At 37.5% G+C, this 19,473-nt stretch overlaps 1 protein-coding gene across 2 annotated transcripts; it reads left to right on the top strand.

The window, feature by feature from the left end:
• Positions 1 to 418: 418 nt before the first annotated feature.
• Positions 419 to 17,112, top strand: FAM204A (family with sequence similarity 204 member A). 2 transcript variants are annotated; one of them, XM_031053869.2, is made up of 8 exons: positions 419 to 453; positions 920 to 1,260; positions 2,334 to 2,424; positions 3,049 to 3,082; positions 3,647 to 3,746; positions 5,455 to 5,544; positions 16,125 to 16,231; positions 16,580 to 17,112. In XM_031053869.2, the coding sequence occupies exons 2-8, from the start codon at positions 1,012 to 1,014 to the stop codon at positions 16,629 to 16,631; spliced, it is 723 nt and encodes a 240-aa protein (XP_030909729.2). In that variant the 5' UTR covers positions 419 to 453; positions 920 to 1,011; the 3' UTR covers positions 16,632 to 17,112. The 2 variants fall into 2 exon arrangements, with proteins under 2 accessions (XP_030909729.2, XP_005154562.2); XM_005154505.3 differs by having other exon boundaries at positions 3,644 to 3,746.
• The last annotated feature ends 2,361 nt before the right edge of the window (positions 17,113 to 19,473 follow it).

The raw sequence follows: 19,473 nt of genomic DNA, 5'->3' as shown, positions 1-19,473 counted from the left end.
GCTGCAGTAAACCTGTCCTTCCAGAGCGCTGCTTTCAATTCTGACAGCACCACGTCACTCACACACGTTGGGCCATCAGAACCTTCTGCAGCCATCCTGGGTGTGAGTTGCTGTTTCCCCAGAGCGGCCTCACTGCGAGGGGAGATGGTGTGTCGGTGCCCCCAAGGAAGACTCCGGTGCCCCCAGGGGAGACCCTCTCCACCCTCCCGGGAAGGCAGCACCCCTTGCCCCCATGGAAAGCCCCCATGGAAAGCCCCCATGGAAGCCCCCCCTTGTCCATGACGACCCCACCAAGGCCACGCTCCCCTCGCCCCGCCCCGCAGCCGCCTGCACTCCCTGGTTGCCATGGCACCCTGAGAGGCCGGGCCCAAGGCAGCAACGCGCCCGTTGATTGGCTGAGCGCAGAGTCCAACCGGCGGGTGTGGTGCTGGGCTGTGTCAAGATGGCTGCCAGGTAAACACGGTTAGGGAATGTCGGTGTCGGTGCTGTTGTGTGGCGGGGGTCCGGAGGTGTTGTCTGCGCTTTCCTATGGCCGTTTATGGCGGTGTGTGTCTGTGTTTGCTGCCCTCCCCTCCTCGGCCCGCTGCCTTCCGCACCGGGCTCTGCTCTTCGCCCTTCCTTCGGGGCCGGCGGAGCGCAGCCGTACCCGGCCGGGTGGTTGTGTCCGGGAAGGGTGGGACGTGCTCTCAGCCGCCCGTGGAGAGAGGCGAGAGGCGTTCGCTGCCATAGCGCCCTTAAGCAGAAAGCAGCTGTAAGCAAGTGCGAGGTGGTAAAGTAAAGACCAAGAAATCCCCTGCTTCGGTCTTAAATAGTAAGTATAGAACCTTTATAGGTGTCTGTCTCAAACGTCTGATGTAGTTCTCTCAAGAGACGCTAAAACATTTGTGATTATGTGTTTTGCTGTTTCTTTTTTCTACAGGCTGCTGATGTTTCTGTCTTGCAATGGGTAACCTGATGTAACTGATGGCTTTGCAGTGACCTGAAGTGGCTTGGGCTTGTTTAAGCTGGGAGATGTGGAGTGGACTGTTGCCTCCAGGACTGAATGAAAGTGATGTTGACTCAAGTTCTGATGATGGAGATGAATCGCATGGTTCCTTCTCAAAGGAAGATGTGAAAGATGTTGAAGGAGTTCAGGTCCCTGAATTGCAGGAGAATGGACCTGAAAGTAATGCCACCAGGGAGCCCATTGTGATATCTACAATACCTGAAGAAAATGAATCTCAGCCATGCCCTTCTGGAATTTCTTTACATACATGGAACGTGGGTATTGTTACAGGTCTTCAGTTATCCAGAGTATGAATGCACCATACTCGGAGATGAATGGCTAATTTTTAAATCCAAATGATTCTGTGTTGAATATTCAATATCTAAACCTGAAATGAAATAGAGGGTGATCAAAGTGCAGTTGCCATAATATATCTTAGATTGTTTCAAGCAATGTTAGCAGGAATTTATATAGGAAATGACTGTAACTTCTTTTTTTTCCCTCCCCTTAGGTAGTGGTAACTAAAGACACAGCAGGAAGATGTTTGAATAACTGTGTAAAGACTTGTGCTTTGGTAGCATATGGGCTCAGAGCTTTTTTGTAGCTGCTTTCTACGTCAGTAGGAAGGATTTGGAGCTCAGTACATCAGCCACTGCACTGGTGATATGTATCAGAAGTACAGATGTGGCCCCCTGCTTTCTGTAGGGGTTAGTTGTAGGCATTCACACTCATAGCTGCTTATAATCCCTCGATTTTCCTGTTGCATGTAAAGACTGAAGAAAATAAGTATAAACAAAGTGATCTGTGTTTTAGGTTTTTTGAGTCAAAATGAGAATTGGGAAAAACTAGTTGCTCTCCTCTGTTTTCCATGTAGGAGAAAATACCTACATGGAATTTCAATCCATGTAGGTAGCTAGCTGTGCAAGGACTAGGCTGTCAGTAATGCTTGGAATCCAGCCACCAGCTAGGCAGTAACAGTTCATGAAATAGCTCAGGAGCATGCTACCAGCATAAGTGTATTCAGTGTCATGTCCCAGGAGAAAGCTGTCAAGTTTGAATAGTCCTGGGATGTAGAAAGAGGTGAGGAAAGAGCCAATTCTTATTTAATGCCATCAGAGTTGGATGTTCTCTAATTGATAAATTCTAATGTAATGGTATGACATTATATGCATATGTAGTGTGTATATATATATAAATAGGTATGTAATATATATACATATGTGTAACAAGTTCCTGTGGATAAATAAGATATTAGGACAATATTTCTCAGCATATCATGTAATATTTTATTTTTTAAAAAAGGAAAATAAAATAAAAAAATACTTATTTGCCTTTCTTAATCTTGTAGAAATTTCTGGAGCTCCAGAAGAAAAGCCATGAAATGAAAACCCAATCAAAACAGGAAAGCAAAGGCCGGAAAAGAAAGCGCCGCAGAAAAGGTGGTTTATATAATTGCAGTATTTATTTCCTCACAGTGGAGTTAGTAATAAATACTTTGGAAGTGGGAGTCCCTGCCTTGAGGGGGGGATGCTGTTTTTGTTTGAGTGTTCTGTTGTTGGGGTTTTGATGTATTTGGCTTTTTCTTTGGCGGGGGTGGGAAGAGTTGTGGGGTTTTGGGTTTTTATTGTATGGGATTTTTTTTTGTTTTTATCAAGATTTGAATGCTTGAATTCATGTTTTATGGTTATTATCCAGGATTTTATGTTTCAGTTGTATAAATCACTCGTAGGACTAGTTTGTGGATTGCTGCTTAAAGTTCAAGTCACATACTTGTCCCCTTCTTAACAAGGAGATAAAACTTGCTCAGTTAATACTGATTTATAATGGTTAAGTGTATTTCAGTATTTCTATAGAGCATACTTTGTGTATTCTGGTTGAAATGTCTTCACGGATACTGTAGGACTTTCTTTGTATGAAAGTCTTACAGTAAGTGGTTTAAAGCCACATGATCACTGGGTAAAAATCCTCATGTCAGTCTCTCAAAATGTGTGGAGTTCTGTAAGTTCACTGGATGCTGTAGTGTATTACTGTGTGATGTTGAATTTTATGCTTTCCCCTCCTAGGAAAACAGAAACAGAGTGATGAAGTGACTAAGAGGTAAAACTGGTCAGTGTGACTATTTGAGGTCTGGTTTTAATATTGGGCAAACCTTGTAAAAAAGCTTGTCCACATGCATGGCCATTGCTTTGAATGTGGTGTGACATGTCAGCTGCAGTTGTTCAGTGTCTTTGTTGCGCAGGCTGAATGTGATACCAGTGATTGCTTGATCTGAAAAATCAACACAAATGTACTGGATGTAACTTCAAATAGATTTAACATTATTCGTAAATATGTTTTGCATGTAATAACATACAAGCTCCTCTTCAACCTGTTCCATCTCCTCCTCTTTTTCCCCCTTAGTAGGGTTAGGCTTATGGTTGGACTCAATTATCTTAAAGGTCTTTTCCAACCTAAATGATTCTTTAGTCTATAAGCTTGCTTTTAAGATTCTGGAATTAAGAACGGAAGGAATAATTAATTTCACTTCTGTTAGACACTGTATGGGTGAAAAGAGCATGTCTGCCAAGTGGAAGAGTTTCTTTTAGCATTTAAAAGAATATTATAAATTGTGGAAAGGGAACTGATTATATTAATGACTTCTTGTGTCTTTGTTTTTAGTAGCCAACAGTTGGCAAATGAAGAGAAATGGAAAGAACTTACACAATACTTTGGAATCAACGATAGATTTGAATCACCTATGCATAGCAGGGCTCCCCAAAAGGTGACTGTTGATACAAACACAATGTCAGCTTGTACTTCACAGTTAAAGAACTCAGCCTTAATAGAGTTAGGAGGAAAACTGAGGCTATTTAAAAGTGAGTAAATGATAAAGTTACTCTGAGGAAGGATAATTTTGTGCACACTTTAAAATGAATTTCCTTTTAGATATTTCATGAATTGTACTTGAATAGTTGGCTGTGCTTTCTTTTGTGACAGTATCCACACTTCTTGTCTGGTTCTGTTGTCTGTTATCATGAGACACAAAACACTTCACATGCATTGTTTCAATTTTTGTTTTCTTTGGATTTAATTATATTTTAGCTTTAAAATATGTCACCTAAATCCTTTAGTTGACAACATGGGCTATAGGAATTATAGAGCCAAACCTACTGTACAATTTTACTGGATTTATAACCCATTATGTTCTTGAATACTATTGTGTAACCAGTCATAATTTGAAATAACTGGTACAACACAATGGGCAAGTTAAGAAATTCGTCACATTGTGAGTTCACTGTAGCTCTGTTCTGTAGTTCTGGTAAAGGCCTGCGTAAGTTCTATGACATGTAAATGTTCAGTGAGTCTCCTTTATAATAATTCTTTTATTTTTCATGTGGCTGAAGTAAGTTTCTGCATGCAGGTCATGAGACATTGTTTGCTTCTGCCTGAGTTCTTGCTCTTAGTAGGTATTTAGTTGTCCTTAAACTGCTCAGGATAGATCTGGAATGGGGCCCAAACTGTTAAAAAGCAGATGTGCTTCATGCAGGTCCTGAGATTGAATCACTAGTGGAACATATGTGTCATTAATTTCAGAAGGATACCCAGCAGAACTGGCTGTCACTGCAAGTTTCAGTTGGGCACTTTACCACCCAAGTAATTCAACTGCAGTGTTTGCAGTTCGCTGTTTCTTAAGAATTGGTTGCTTTTTTGCTTTCATCTTTTAAAAAAAGCATATTTTACAAAACTGTCAAAAGTATTTTCTTCAGCATCACTAAGATTTAAAACCAGTGACGCTCTAAAGTCTGTTATGAGAGAGAGTTTTCTGTGATGTTCTGAAGCTGGTGCCTCCTTCTATGCTGCCCTTCTGTATTCAGAAGTTTCCAATTATAATTTCCAGTAAATACTTACTTTTTATTGTTACTTTACTTGTAAAAGTTGTAAAACAAGTTCTGTTGATCACAGAAGTTACTCTCTCATTTTCAGAGGTTAAATTCTGAAGCTTTTTTATTATTTTCCATAGGACTGCTAGAATTCTTAATTTATTAGCACAGCAGAGTGGCACCGTGCCAGAACTCAGTTTTTAGATCAAGATAAGATCTGAGAACTGTAACGATACAGTGGTAATTGCCATTCTTCGTGTTACCTGACACATATATTTCACATTATGTTTAGAAAGCTCCAGGGATGGAAGAGATAAGCCTGATCTTCAGATGAAATTTTATTGTGACAGGCATAAACTAGTCCGTGTAATTTTTTTAACCTACACTATTATCCTGCACATAAGGTGGAACTAATGCAATGATTTGTGCTCAGGCGGCCTTTCAGTGAATTCTTAATTATACTGTCCATTACAATACATAGACAAAGTGATTTGTGTTACATAGAAATTACAGGTCTATGCGGTGTCTTAAAGAATCTTATGAAAGAAAGATGCTCCTTTTAAATGCGTTCTTTTTTTGTCCTAAAAAGATTTACTTTTCTTTTTCTAGTCTGGCCTTGAACTTAGCATAGAGAAGTCTGTGGCTGAAGGTGACATTGATAAGGCTGAGGAGCTGAGTGATAGATTAGCTGCTCGTGAGGTAAGTGGGCTATTAACAAAAGCTCTGAGGAAACATTTAGTTTTGTGCAGAAACTGTCATAACTAAAATAGCACTGAAGATGGTTTGGGGCATCTTTCCTGTTTCTTAAGCAGATTTCTGTCAGTGATTGAAGGATTTTGCTGCTGATCTAGTAATGCTTGGATACCCTGTAGTTACGAATTAGAACTGAAAATACACCATGAACAATCCCAAGTAACCTTGCTTTAAAGCCTTCATGCTGACTCTGTGAGTCAGAGGAATCAGTCACTAGTCATCTCTATTGAACTTTAGATTTTGCTGCATGTTGTGAGCCAAGAAAACAGCAGTAGGATTTTCTTGTCCTGTCTGTTCATTGTGTCTTAGTTTTTAATTTGCATTCCCTCTTCAGTAAGCTTGGGAGGCCTGAAGAAAGATAGAGATGTAGCAAGCTTAGAGCAAGATGTGCCCGAATAAGGATCAATACATCCAAAGTTGTACACCAGTGCTTTTTTCCATTGTGTTCATGTGCTTGGGAGTTGATGTCTGGAATTATTCTGAAGAATGGGAATAGATGGATGTCAAAATTGCTGTAGCCTTAGAATGATGCTTATAGAATGAATGAATATTTTTTTCTCATCATAGTTTTTAGTAATGTAAATGCCTATCTAAAAAAAGAAACAAGTGAGAAACTCTTTTTTCACAATGTTATCCTGTTGGTGTATCTGAGTAATTCTATGAAGGCTTTGCTGCTCGTTGCTGTTCTGTTTGTGCACAGCGGAGAAAATGCAAAGGAAGAAAATTAGGAAAAAAAGATGGTTGGAATAGTTTTGAAGTCAACTGAGAAAATAATAAGTATGTAAGAGAGGGGTGGAGAACCTATCATTTATGAGTCATCTGATATAATTTAAATCATAAATATTCTAGATTTATATTAGAAATTATGTAATACTTGCTTTCATTCCTCTATCTTGCATGTTCTTCCACACAGAGGTAATGGAAGTTTTCTGTCCACTGTATGTATATACTAGCAAAATTCAAAGGTATTGGAAAAAGATTAAGAAGGGAAAGACAAATTTTGAATACTTCTCATTCTTGCACAAATACTTAAGATGTTTCCTTCAATGTAAGATTGCAGATTTAAATCTTTTTAATGCAATATAATACAATATTGTGATGGCTTTAAAAACAGGTGTATTATGAAATGAGAAATACCATTCTTAAGGTTCCTTAAGTAAGGTTAGGTAAAACTAATTGTTCCTTGGTAGTGTTCTTTCACAGTCATTAAACTCCTGTATTTAGTCACTCAGGGCAGTTTCTAATGAGTAGACTCTTATCTGCCTTTCACCAATGATCACAAAACTTCAGTCCTCAAAGATAAGAGCTATTGACAGTGATAGGAATGTGTCCTAATGTTCCCTTGAAGTCAGACCAGCTTCTCACTGTGATACTGCTATATTACCTTTCATGCGTACAACATGAAAAACACTTGCAGTTCTCCTTCACAAAACCACTAAAGTGGTTAGAGTATCATAATCAATAAAACATACTGAGGTTCTAGGGCAAATTGTTTGACTATAAAAACAAATTAATGTAAGAAGTTTTAAGGTTTTGTAATATTTATGATAAACTGTTATCTGGGTTTGGTAGCCATGGGATTGTACAACATCTAGCATATCCCAGGTGCTACTGCAGTGCATTATTATTTGTGGAACATTAGCTCCAAATTGTTGACTTTCAAATATTAGCATGTTGTAATTCTGAAAACAAAATGCTTGAAACGTTATTAGTATTCACAGCCTTGACTTGGTTTTGGTTAAGTGGGTTTATCTGAATAAATAGTATGTTGAAAGAAGGAAAACTCAAATGACTCTGGCTTGAGCTCATGAGGAGTTCTGTCGAGCCAGAATCCGTGTGAATTCACTGGGGTTCTCTGCTGTTGTAAAGATGTGCAGCATTACCCACTGCAAGGTTAATTTTCCTTTGTGGTTTTTATGAAGCTGTATTTTCTTTTAATTGATCCTTTAAAATACTTTTTGTTCTAAGGAAATCATTCTAACAGTGGCTAGTTCTGGTTCAGTGAAGTGCTATAGAAAAGGATTTCATTATGGGAGATGTATACAAATAACAGTGATTTTTGAACCAACGAGTACAATTAATGAAATACTCCTTTCATATTGAGAAGTATGGATTACATCAATACTATGCAAGTTAAATGTCCCTTTTAAACTCATTTTATGCAATACTTCTAAGAAGTGAGTTTATTTTTAAAGTATGTGGCTATTTGTATGCCTCTAAATTCCAAATGCAACACGACGCTGAGAGCAGGTCAGGCGTGGAGCCACCCTATGACTATTGAAGTACACCACTTCTGAAGTCTAGAGAAATAAGTGGATGAATTATTGTTCCTTTATCTCACCGTCATCTTTTTATGTATAGTTTTCATTTTTCTTGAGCAGTGTTGCAGGGTTCGGGGGCAGGGAGCATGTGAGAAGGAGCTGCCTTCCGTTTGGGGTACAGCCCCCCTCGCAGCCATGTGAAGAATGTTCAGTGGGTAGGTGTTCTTTTTGAAATCAGGTGTATAGGGTTTTAATCGGCACCATTTTCCTTTGCAAGAAGCAGTGACTGGAACCTGCTGATAAAGCTTTTGCTTTGAGGCACAGATCCCAGAGTTCTTAAAGCCGTTTCCTGCCTTAATAAGTGAAACTAATTTTTGATGTATAACATTTATAAGCCTGTGAAACTGATAGGGCAGCTTCAGTATTTAGAAAAAAAAAAAAGAAGCCAAAAATAAACAGATGATGAGAATAGGCAGTAAAAACATGTCCTAAAAAGCAAAGGAATGCCAAAATGATGCTGTCAATGTGCTATCACTATGACACAGGGAGAAAAGGTTTTTAGAAATCAGATTCCTTGAAAATCAGTGATGATTTAGGCAAATATACATAATCTACCAGCTGTGAGTGGATGACTGAAATTTACATCCTAAAAACCTAAATGATGCTGCCTCAGGGTTTGGGGTATTTTGGTTACCATGTGGTACTTGTTGCAGGTTCTTTAAGGAAAATGTGGCACTGCTGTAAATGAGGCTTTGGACAATATATTTTGTTGCTTGCTTCTGGGTTGATGAATGTTCACAAATTCAGATCAATACTAACTCTAGTAGTGTTTAAGTTTTTAGACTTGAGAGGAATTGGAACTTGGATACGTTATGCATGAGGGTCTTTATTTGCTAGTGACTGCATTTGTGGTTTCATATGTAGCTTTTGAGACTAGCTAAAAATGTGTTAACCCCTCTTTTATTGGCAGGTGGTTTTTTTTTGTTAAAATTAATTGTTATTATGTGATGATGAAGATAAAGAGTCTGATCTTGGCAAATCTCATTACAAAGTATTGCCTCATCCTTGTCTTCTCTTGTCATTCTGGTTTCTGGGCTAGAAGAGTGATTGCAGTTGTTTAGGAGTTACCAGGGTAGCAGATCTCTAACCGTAGCATCCTTGCATATCCCCTTGCCTGTTCTCTTGTGGGGTGTTCTGTTTCACTCAGAGTTCTAGTGATCCTGAAATTCTTGTTGCATTGTTTTATATATAGGTGATACTCTTCCTGAAAGAATAGAGACAGGTCTACATTGTATTGTCTAGAGTAATTTAGGCCCTCAGCATCTCTGCTTCTGTAGCCAGACTGCTTCTAGAACTCAGTCTGGCTTGAGCATCTGGGTGCTGTGATGCAGTTATAGTGTATGAGGCCAGCACTGCTTTGAATGTGTGAGGAAAATCCACATAATACAGGTGGGTTACACTGCTTAATCTGAATTCACTGTGGGTTTTTAAACACACTTAGACTGAATTATTTCATTAATGCCTACAACATAATACTGGTAGTATTAAATAACTAGCAATTAATTGCAGTGTGAATGGTATTATATGAACAGTTAAGGTTTATTATTGTAACTGGGTTGCTGTCTTTGTTATAACATTCCAGGGCTTTCAGCAAGGCAGTCTCCTTCATGTTTTAAAGTTCTGCTGTTCAAGTGTAGAATGGCATACATCAAGCTAGTGTTTGAACACTGTATTTCGTTTAATGATGACTTGTTTAACCTGCGAGATGACAGCAGAAGTGCTAATGTAGGAGTTACAATGAACGTTGTTAAGAGAATTAAGTTTATGTGGACACTTAGCTGGGCTGAGATAAAATGGTTAATTTGGTCATGATCTAGGGTCAGGTAGTTTATTTTCGATGGCAGCAGGTACTTGGATATGTAGCAAGGAAGAGACAGTTGGAATTATGTCAACTTTTCTAATGCTTTTGAAAAACCTTTTTTGGAATAACATCTTGAAATGGACTTTAATTTTTCCTGCTGTGCTTGTGGGAGTCTGCCTAGACTTTTGGTGACAAATTAGAGCAGTATGTGCATAGTGGAAGTGTTTATCCTTTTGAATAAGGGTGGTATGAGGAGATAGTTGGTAATTTCACTTTGCTGTAACTCAATTTCCATTTGGAGTGATACTTCTAAAAGCTCTTTTCCTAATCAAGCAATATTAAAGATCTGCCTCCCCAGTGTATAAACCTACAAAATATTTTCCAAGCTTTTCTTCCCCCTAAAGAAATAATATTTCATAGTGCTTTTGTACTTGAATTGCTTTGTGGTGTCTCAAGAAGCAGAATGCAGATTTCTTATGTCTCTTAATATTCTGAGAACTAATCTGGCTAAACCTCAAACTTCGCACTTACTTGTGGGTTGTGTAAACTGCCTGGTAGGTAGGTGCCACATTGTCTAAGAGCACATTAGCCCGAGGACTGTAACTTGAACGTGATAAAATAATCTTGACCATATTAGACTTGCTGTCAAAAAGAACTTCTGAAATATTTTGTAATTTAGTGTGGTAAATTACTGGAGTAGTTGTTAGGCTCTAAATAGTGCAGACTTCTTGACAGCACTGTTCCTAAGTGCTTAGCTTCATGGCTTCTGGCATTTTGGTGAAAGACTTCTTAAAAAGCTGCAATTTATGGGGAAACATTGGTATTGTGATCAAGCGTAAATGAAAGATCTGCATTGTAATTGATGGAATGAATTGGCTATTTACTAGGGTATCATTCTCGTGTTACAGCAAGATCAGTCCTGCTGCTGTCTTCAGAATTTGTTTCAGCGGTTTTGACCATTTTCTTATGATCGAATTAGTATCTGATGTCTGTGAGTAACTTCCAGCCATATAATTTAGAATAGGAAGTACATGAGCAAGGTTGTGTGTCATGACCATTGAGAACCATTCTGGAAGCTGCTTTCCATTAGAAAATCTGGATAGGATATGGTAGGTCATGAGGTTGTGCACAAGTTACTGTTTCAGATGGGCAGATTATAGTGCTTGATGCTCTTCTAGTGGTAAAATAGAACTTCTGAATTTTGTGTTGTGTTCACAGTTCATTGTAGTGCTTTGACGTACCTGAAGAGATGGATGCAGTTTTATAGGGAATGTAACCAAGCACCGATTTAACTTGGAAGTCTTGCCTGTTGAGAGACCTGGGGTAAAAAAAGAGTTTCTCCTTTTTATTTCTGAGGTATTTTCCTTCCAGCATTTAGCAGAGGTGCTTCCAAATCTCTGTCTTTATTGAGGTGGTTTTCTTGTAACCTTTGGAACATGACAGGGTTATCACCTAGAATTCCATTCTTCTGCTCCCTTAATTATGTATATCTTTGCCTTAACAAACCTTAAAAAAAGATTTCAGATGTTACAAGTCTAATTAAAGAGACAGACAAAGCACAGTTTATACTGTAGATTTTTTCTGCAGTTCAATTAATCAGCATGTTTTCTCTTTTAATTAAAACCATTTTAGTAAATTAAAGCCCACAGCAAAACACATATATAATTTGTTTGTAATTAGCTCTTAATTGGTGGTAGTTGAAGCTTAGCACCCTTGGTTTCTTTCTTCATGATTGCCATTTTATTAGCAGCCAGTCATTAATTAATCTTTTTTTCTAATTAGCTTATAAAACTGTTGATGGCACATTATTGTAAATGTGATTTTAAGTTCAAAGCTTGTTAATAAGCTTTCTTACTTAGAAGAACAGAGATAAAGAAATTGCTGAAAACAGTACTACAGTTCTTTTTTTAAAACTGCCTTTGTTATAAGGGGGCTGTGTAAAGCATCTAACAGCTTAGAGTTAATTTTTTAATGCTGGGTTTTCTCATGAATGGAAGAAGTTACTTGCATGTAAATGTTTAAATCTGGCAAAGGGTTTACTATTAGAACAGTGCTCTGTCCTTGCTCCATTATTGTGTCATCCAAATATCATTTGGTGGTGTAATACACAGCATAAAAATACAACAAAAGATATTACAGAGTATTTGACAGTGGAAGTTGAGCACGCCATTGAAAGGGGACAATTTTCACATCAAAATCCACTTGGTATTCTTGTTTGCTTTATATATTTTATATACGTCAGCAATGGATAACATTCCATAACATAAAAGGAGAAAATCATTGCTAGAGGCAAGCCTGAAATAGCCAGATTCATATTTGATGAGAAACTGTAACACTGTATTAAAAGGCAGTTTGGCTTCTCTGCTGTGATCATAGGATATTTCAGGACCTCTTTCAATATAGACGTTTTGTCGGAGCTTCTGTAGGTTTAGCATTTTGTGCCTTTTACCTAAATATTTCTGGAGCAGCTCTTGAATCTGTTGTCTCATTGCTTGTATCATTCAGCGTTTACTGCACAGTTTATCTGAATGATAATTCCTTTGCTTGATGCTATTTAGTGTGAAATGTCTTGATTTTCAAGGAAGTTTTCTGGAAGTTCCAGTAGGCTCTGCTGCAACTTAATAAAAATGTTTACTCTTTTGCCTGAACTTTACATCCTATTTCAACTTCAGCCATTTCTTTGGTTGTTTTAAAAGTGTTTTATGATGCTGTGCAAGAAACACTAGAAAGGGATAGCTGACAAGGAAAAAATTAAAAATTGGATAAAAAGTAAATGAATAATGTCATATTACTAAAAAGATGAGAGGCTAATTTGTGCCGACTTTTTGCTAATTTTGTTCAAGCCTCAAAATGAGGAGCTGTCACCCGTTCTGTGTAGCACTGATGACAGTGCCAATGATCCATGAAATAAGCTGCCGCTGGCTTTGTTCTGATAAGAATGAACAAATCTGCACAATGTACGGCTCCCAGAATCTCATTTTCATACTTGCATGCAGGCTAAAAGAAATAAGCTGTTTGCAGGCTTGATTAATCAGACATTTGAGGGTTTTTTGTCTCTTTGATCTCTTTCGTCTCCTAGGTAACTTGCTTGACATTAATGTTGAGCTTGAGTAAAGACAATCAGGAATTGTAGACCAAACTGATATAAAAATTAAAGACCTTAACACTTTAAGTACTCCAGTAATGGTTTCGCTTTACTTCAGAAAACATCTGTTTTCATTTAATTAAAGAACAAAAGAGAATGGCATAAATATTTTTCATCGAGACCTGTTATTCCATAAAAAGTTAAAGTATGATAATTGGTATTTTTAAATAAATGCCTTGAAACTCTTCAAAAAGAACCAAGCTTCAGAAATGTGTTACAAGGTAACAATTTCAGATGAGTAGAAAATTCTCCTTTATGCTACATTAAACATCTAGAGGAAGATATTTGACATGATTATTGGTCAACTTCAGAATGGAAGGGTCTTTGCCCTGTAGGAACTAAGTTGTTTTTGTTAAGTTTGTCTTAAAAATACATAGATGTACATATATATTGTGTCACAGGGATGAGCCATTCTATCAGCTTTACTACCCAATATGATTTACACACTTTAAACCTGTAAAATTGAAAGGAATTTAGAGGAAAAAAAATGTCGCAGTGCGTTTGCTTGAGGTTATGCAGACGCTTTTACAAATCTTCCAAGTGGCTGTAAAGATGAATGCCTCAAGGGTCTAGCCAGGGCCCTGCTTTTCCAACCAGCTAAAGCCCTTATCTTAAATCCAAGCAAAGTACCATTAATCTTTTTGAAAGACCTTTTATGGCTTTTAATATATCCCAAATTAGAACATTTTACACCCTTGGTTCCTGAAATATGGTGATAAAAAGCCTTTAGAGCTTAATTTTCCTTACTGCGTGCTCTGACCAATTTGCAGTTCTTTGTGATAATGTTTAGACACCTTAATTAAAATGCAGCAAAATATTGGATGTTCTATATGGAAAATGCTGATACTTTGACTACACAAGAAATTGTTGTATATATTTTTATTCATGCTTTCTTACTTCTTTTAAGATTGCATTTTATTGAGTTATCTGATGACCTGAAATGTTTGGGCTTTTTTTAATGTAAAACCCATTGACCAAGCTTTTATGGATTTCTTTGTGGGGAGGGAGGGAAGGCAAGATGTATGTCTGGGTGTGGGTGGGAGCAGAAGATGCTTAATCTGACTAGAATGTTTGTGTGTGTTTATATGCAACATATTTGACTCTGTGTAGCCTAGAAATTACAATGTTAATGCTGCAAAATGCTTCTCTTTTTACTTCCATATACACTACAGAGGATCTTGTTATTCCTTTTTTATCCCTTTTCAAAGATGGAAGAATTCATTCTGTCTTCCAAGAAATAAAGATCAAAATATCTTTCTGCAGCACTTGTGTACACCTCACATGTATATTTGTATATTTCTAAGGTTCAATAGGCCATTAGAGTATATTTTAAAGGAGCTGCTGTTATTCATTATATAGTAGGACTTAATATTCAAGTGTGTTAGGGGGTAAAGTACTGTTCAGAAATAGTCATGGCTGTGCTGATTGACTGACTTCAGCCATTAGATTGCACTGGTTTTTAAGGTAACAATTGTCCTGTTTTAATTGACAAGTAAGCATTTCTTGAATTGCTTTTCTAGGTGAGTTTTCTTCAGCGTTTTTATACTGCAAGCATTAAAGTTAATAGCTGCCCTAAAATATTAAGTGACAATGCAAATCAGAGAATGTTATATCTTCTGGTCTCTGACCTGAGATTTGCAGTTCAGATGTTGGCATCGAATTACTGATTATATAAAATGTTAATGCTCAGAGAACAAATGATGTAGCTAACAATATAAAAGTTTTAAAATGTCTGGTTACATGAATTATTTTGTGCATCGAGATGATTCCATAGGTTCATGTTTATGACCTTACATAAAGGAAAACCTTCTTTAGCTTTACTTGTTTTGCACATTTTGCTTTTAAAATATCGTGCCTGTGTTGCCGGTGTTTGGAGCCTCAGACAATTCACAGACTGATGTGCTTAGTGCCTATGGACATGTAGGCTCTCAAAGCCTTCTGCAGAAAGGCTACTTTGGACCATAAGGGCTGTAAGGTAAAATAGCTTATAGTGGTGCTGGTTTGTTTTGCTTTGCTTACAAAATAATCTCCTCCCTACATGGTAGGTATTTGATGAGAGACTTGTAACAGATGTGTCAGTGCATCTATAAGCAAAGGTGTGTTCTGAGTTCTTGCTCATCTTGCCTGAATAAAGTGTCTCTTAGTAAATAAGAATTGCTTGCATAGGTGCCTACAGACTATTTGAAGTATATTACCATTAATAATGAAACTCTCACCAAAGTGTTAAGGAGTGTCCTTTCACTCTCCCACGCCTTTCTTGTTTGATGCTTCTGCGATGTTTTGGAGAAATTGAGAAGCTATTAGCTAACTCCAGGAGTCTTTGGAGTGGATAGAAAGAAAAACCTGCTTGGCCACATCAGTTTGTAGCACCTCTGGCTAAATGAATTACTTGTTTGTCTTGGAGAAAAGCGGTAACTTTTGAGACAAATTCTTCTGTAATTCATAATTTAGTAGCAGATAATGTCAAGTCTTGGCAGCAATCACAAAACATAACAACAATGAACAAGTTATGAATGCTGCTTAAGGAAAATGATCAGGTCACAGTTCACAGTATCTTCTTGATCTCTTTGCTTTGTTCTGTTTTTTCCTCATGACATTCACTTAAGTGAACTTAAATCTCACAGTGTGAGTAAGTTTATGAAAGCACAGTAGTATTCACCTACAGCCTGTTAGGACCTTAATTGAAAAGCATGCATATTATCACACTAATAATCTGAAAGCTGATAACATGAAGTGCCAGATGGACTCTAAGGACATTGCTGCCTTTACTTTCTGGACAGACCTATTAAAACATGATCACTGGCACTACTGGAAAATGTGTGGTAGTAGCAGTTCTTAGTGTATATAACTGTCTTTTTGGGTGTTTTTTCATATTGGTATGACCTGATGCTTTTGTTGTTGGCACAGCTGGGGTCACAGGCTGGTCTTAATAATGGAGATTGTGTGTGTATGTGTATATATTTATTTAAAAACAAACAAAAGGATCTAGTTGGCTATTGCCATTTGCTTTTATTTGTGAAAAGGAAGGATTTGGTGAAAAGGATTGCTTGCTCCAGGATCCCATTCTTTTGTCTTTCATTCTAGAGACATTCTTGCTCATCTGATCTAGTAGCAGAGCATCAGCCTAATATTTGAAAGATATTAGAATATCTATTGATACTTGAGGAACAGTATCAGACCAAGTAATTTGTGAGGCTTAAATTTTACATGAGCCATTTGGATCTATTCAGTTTTCCTTTGTTCCCTTTTTATGTCTTAGCTTGGTGTGAAAATTGCCAAAGCTGTTGCTTGCCGCAACTTTGTAAAAGCCAAGCAAGAAGCAGAGGCTGCCCAAGAAGCTCAAAAGAAAAAGAAGCTTGCTTGGGGGTAAGTCATTTGAGTATGGAATTAAACATGTGTGGTTTCATTGGCACTAAGTGTATACAATACAATCTCAGTTAAATGTTTTCTTAGTTGAAATAGGCTTGTGCTAATCTTATTTGTTTAGTTTAACCTTGCTGGGGGTTTTTATGTTTGTTTGTGTCTTTTTCAGCAGTATATCAGACTTAATTCTGGTAAAGCCTCTATTCTTAATGTGTTGGTTATATGGCTCCGTTTGCCTTCATGTCTTTGTAATGGTATTAAAAATAAGGTTTTGTTTTTGTTGTTGTTAGGATGAGTACCCTAAATGTGCATACTCGAGACTCCTAATGTGGGTTTTGTGCTCTGTTTCAGATTTGAAGCCAAGAAAAGATGGGAGACAAAGAGCAACATGGGATACATGTAATCCATCCTCTTTTCCTCAGGACTTAAATACCTGTTTTTACTTGAAGAATCTTTGTGGGCACCTTCTTAAATCTAAACACATAACAAACCCCAAAACCGAACCAAATGCATCAAATTCCTTGTGTTTCTCTTAATGCTGTTAGACTGCAGCATGTTTTTTATTTTGTCTTATAATGCTGTAAAAATACTATCTAGACACCGATGCTATGTTAAATAAAATATTTTTCTCCAAAATATGAAAATTTAAGATTAGGCATTGCAGAGTGCATTTGGAGTCTCATAGAGAACTCTGAAGATGGAGTAAAATACTTGGTCCAAGTATTTTATGTGGTCTACGCTGCACTTTAGTTGTAGTGCTTGGGTGTAGGGAGTGGGATAAGCTTTCCTGCTGAGATTATGCAAAGTTAATGCAGTAAGTACTACTTTTCTGATTGCTTGAAAGCGTGTGTTTGTGCCACTAAATATAGAAAAGCAAAGCCACCCCACCTGTGTAAAACCATTATTATTTATGCATTTATAGGTATAGTAAATATCATCAGGAAAAAAAATGGCTGCAAAAGTCCATCCTCTGTCCTGGAAAGATCAACTATTATTTGTCATGTGCTGGTGCCATGTTCTCCAGTATATTTCAAATTCCTATTTTCCTTTCCTTCCTGAGAAATCAAGTTTTCAAAGTCCCAGTTTCTCTGAGCATATAAATTACAGAAATGCTTACCTTGAAAAATATCTGAAGTATGTTGTGCAGCTAACTGCACTCAAGAAACAAAGGCAGGTTTTACTCCAAGTCCAAATTTTACAGATCAATTAGGATTTGAATGTTTATGTTATAATCTTATAACAAGAATTGATGATGTTTCTTTCAAATTGTTCTGAGGGAATAGTAAGAACACATTCAGAACTAATAACTTTTCTCCCTGAAGCTCTTGCGTGTGTGTTTAGTCACCACAATGCCTGAATTGAATCAGTAATGTAAATGTCAGTTATTGTTAACCGAGATTAATATGTTTCAGGCCAAAGGTATGGTATTAGTGTAATGGTGATTTACTACGGAAGTACTTGAGGCTAAAACAACGTGCCAACAAATAGCAATTTTAAGTTTTACGGCACCCATTCAAAGAGTTTGGGTTTGCAGTCCAACACGGAATAGTGCATTTTTGTTCATTAGCCCTCAGGATGTTTGATTCTTTTTCTTTTAGCAGAATGTCATATTTCTTTCACAAGGTTGAGAGTTTGCAATATGGTAATCTGCAGTTAGCTGTAATCAGTTACAGTGACAGAGTTGAATACAATTGCCAGGATTATAAATCGGGCTAAACGGGTTTCTGCAATATAACATTATAAATCTCGCACCATGGTTTACAAACTACATTAGCCTTAGTAAATTTGGTGTGGAAGGAAGCAAGTGGTATCTCATAGTAAAATTATTGTAAAGGCAAATTGCATGTTTGCTTACAGAAATAGATTATACCATGAACTTCATCAGGATTTTTCTCAGTTCCAAATATTCCTGTCTAAAACTTCCAAGCACTCTGTCCATAATTCCTGTTATTTTAAGAATCTGTCAGGTGAGTGTTACAGTTGACCTTTCTGCTTGTTACACACTGAAAAGCAGAATGCTGCTCCTAATTTTGTGCTGTATTTGCAGCAGCATTCCATTAAGCATTTAAAAGTAGTGTATATTAAAGAGATGCTGTATGTTTTTCATAGTAGTTGCTCTTAATAGTAACTGTTAGTCAAGTTGAAGATCTTATTGTACGGATCAGTGCTGTTTGGTATGAAAACCTTTAAAAGAAATCCAAACCCTCAGAAAACACCTACTGCATGAGAGCTTGCTATGTTGTATTTTGTCACAGCAGTGCCTACACAGCCACCTGTCATATTTTTCACTTAACCAATTAGTTTTATGTTAGGCCATTAATAATGCAACTGTTTAGAAATCATGCAGAATGTAGGAGGCCTACAAGAAAGCTGCGGAGAGGCATTTTGTAAGAGTAAATAGTGATAGGACAAGCAGGGAATGGCTTGAACCTGCCAGAACAGGGGAGACTGAGATGAGCTCTGAGGCAGAAGCTCTTCCCTGTGAGGGTGCTGAGGCGCTGGCACAGGGTGCCCAGAGAAGCTGTGGCTGCCCCATCCCTGGCAGTGTTCAAGGCCAGGTTGGACAGAGGGGCTTGGAGCAAGCTGCTCTACTGGAAGGGGTCCCTGCCCGTGGCAGGGGTTGGAGCTGGATGAGCTTTGGGATCCTTTCCAACCCAAACCAGTCTGGGATTGCATTGGGTTACTTGATTGGTGAATTAAAAAAATGATCATGCATAAATATTTTGGTCTACTTAGTTTAGTGTGAGGTGTCCCTGCCCATGGTGGGGGGTTGGAACTGGATGATCTTAAGGTCCTTTCCAACCCTAACTATTCTATGATTCTACCTTAAGTATTCATTTAGGATATTAGTAAATTTCTAGAATTATATTTAAAATAAACTGATCAACAGGGAAAATACAAAAGCCTAATAAAGACATGAACACTTTAACAAACATCATAAGCTGCAGATCTGATTCTAACATATCTTGCATTCATGACTCTTCTTTTGTAGTTTTGCTCTGTGCTATGAATTTTGCCAAGCAAGTAGAACTCTTCTCTGAGGCTTAACTTTTCCTGTTTAAGAGTGTTAAAACAATTCAAATGCTCGTTGCAGTTAACTGAAACCTTTTTAATCAGCTTAAATATATAATCTCTTACACTGAACTAAATTTGAGATCTAATAATTCTTTCAGCAAATGAAAGGTTTGCACTGTTTCCTCGTCTGTCTGAAATTATGTATCTAGAGGAATGTACTTGAATTATTA

This window comes from Melopsittacus undulatus, chromosome 4 (genome assembly GCF_012275295.1).
Source record: "Melopsittacus undulatus isolate bMelUnd1 chromosome 4, bMelUnd1.mat.Z, whole genome shotgun sequence".
In the NCBI taxonomy this organism is placed as follows: Eukaryota; Metazoa; Chordata; class Aves; order Psittaciformes; family Psittaculidae; genus Melopsittacus; species Melopsittacus undulatus.
Note: the sequence above shows the minus strand (reverse complement) of the source record. Positions and strands in the feature narration are given on the sequence as shown.

What these genes read in the sequence shown, in the direction of transcription:
- FAM204A (XM_005154505.3), top strand. Translation starts at nt 1,012, where the DNA reads ATGTGGAGTGGACTGTTGCCTCCAGGACTGAATGAAAGTGATGTTGAC. An exon ending in ATAGCAGGGCTCCCCAAAAG is followed by an intron (nt 3,747 to 5,454) that starts GTGACTGTTGAT and finishes TTCTTTTTCTAG; the next exon opens with TCTGGCCTTGAACTTAGCAT. An exon ending in ATAGATTAGCTGCTCGTGAG is followed by an intron (nt 5,545 to 16,124) that starts GTAAGTGGGCTA and finishes TTTATGTCTTAG; the next exon opens with CTTGGTGTGAAAATTGCCAA.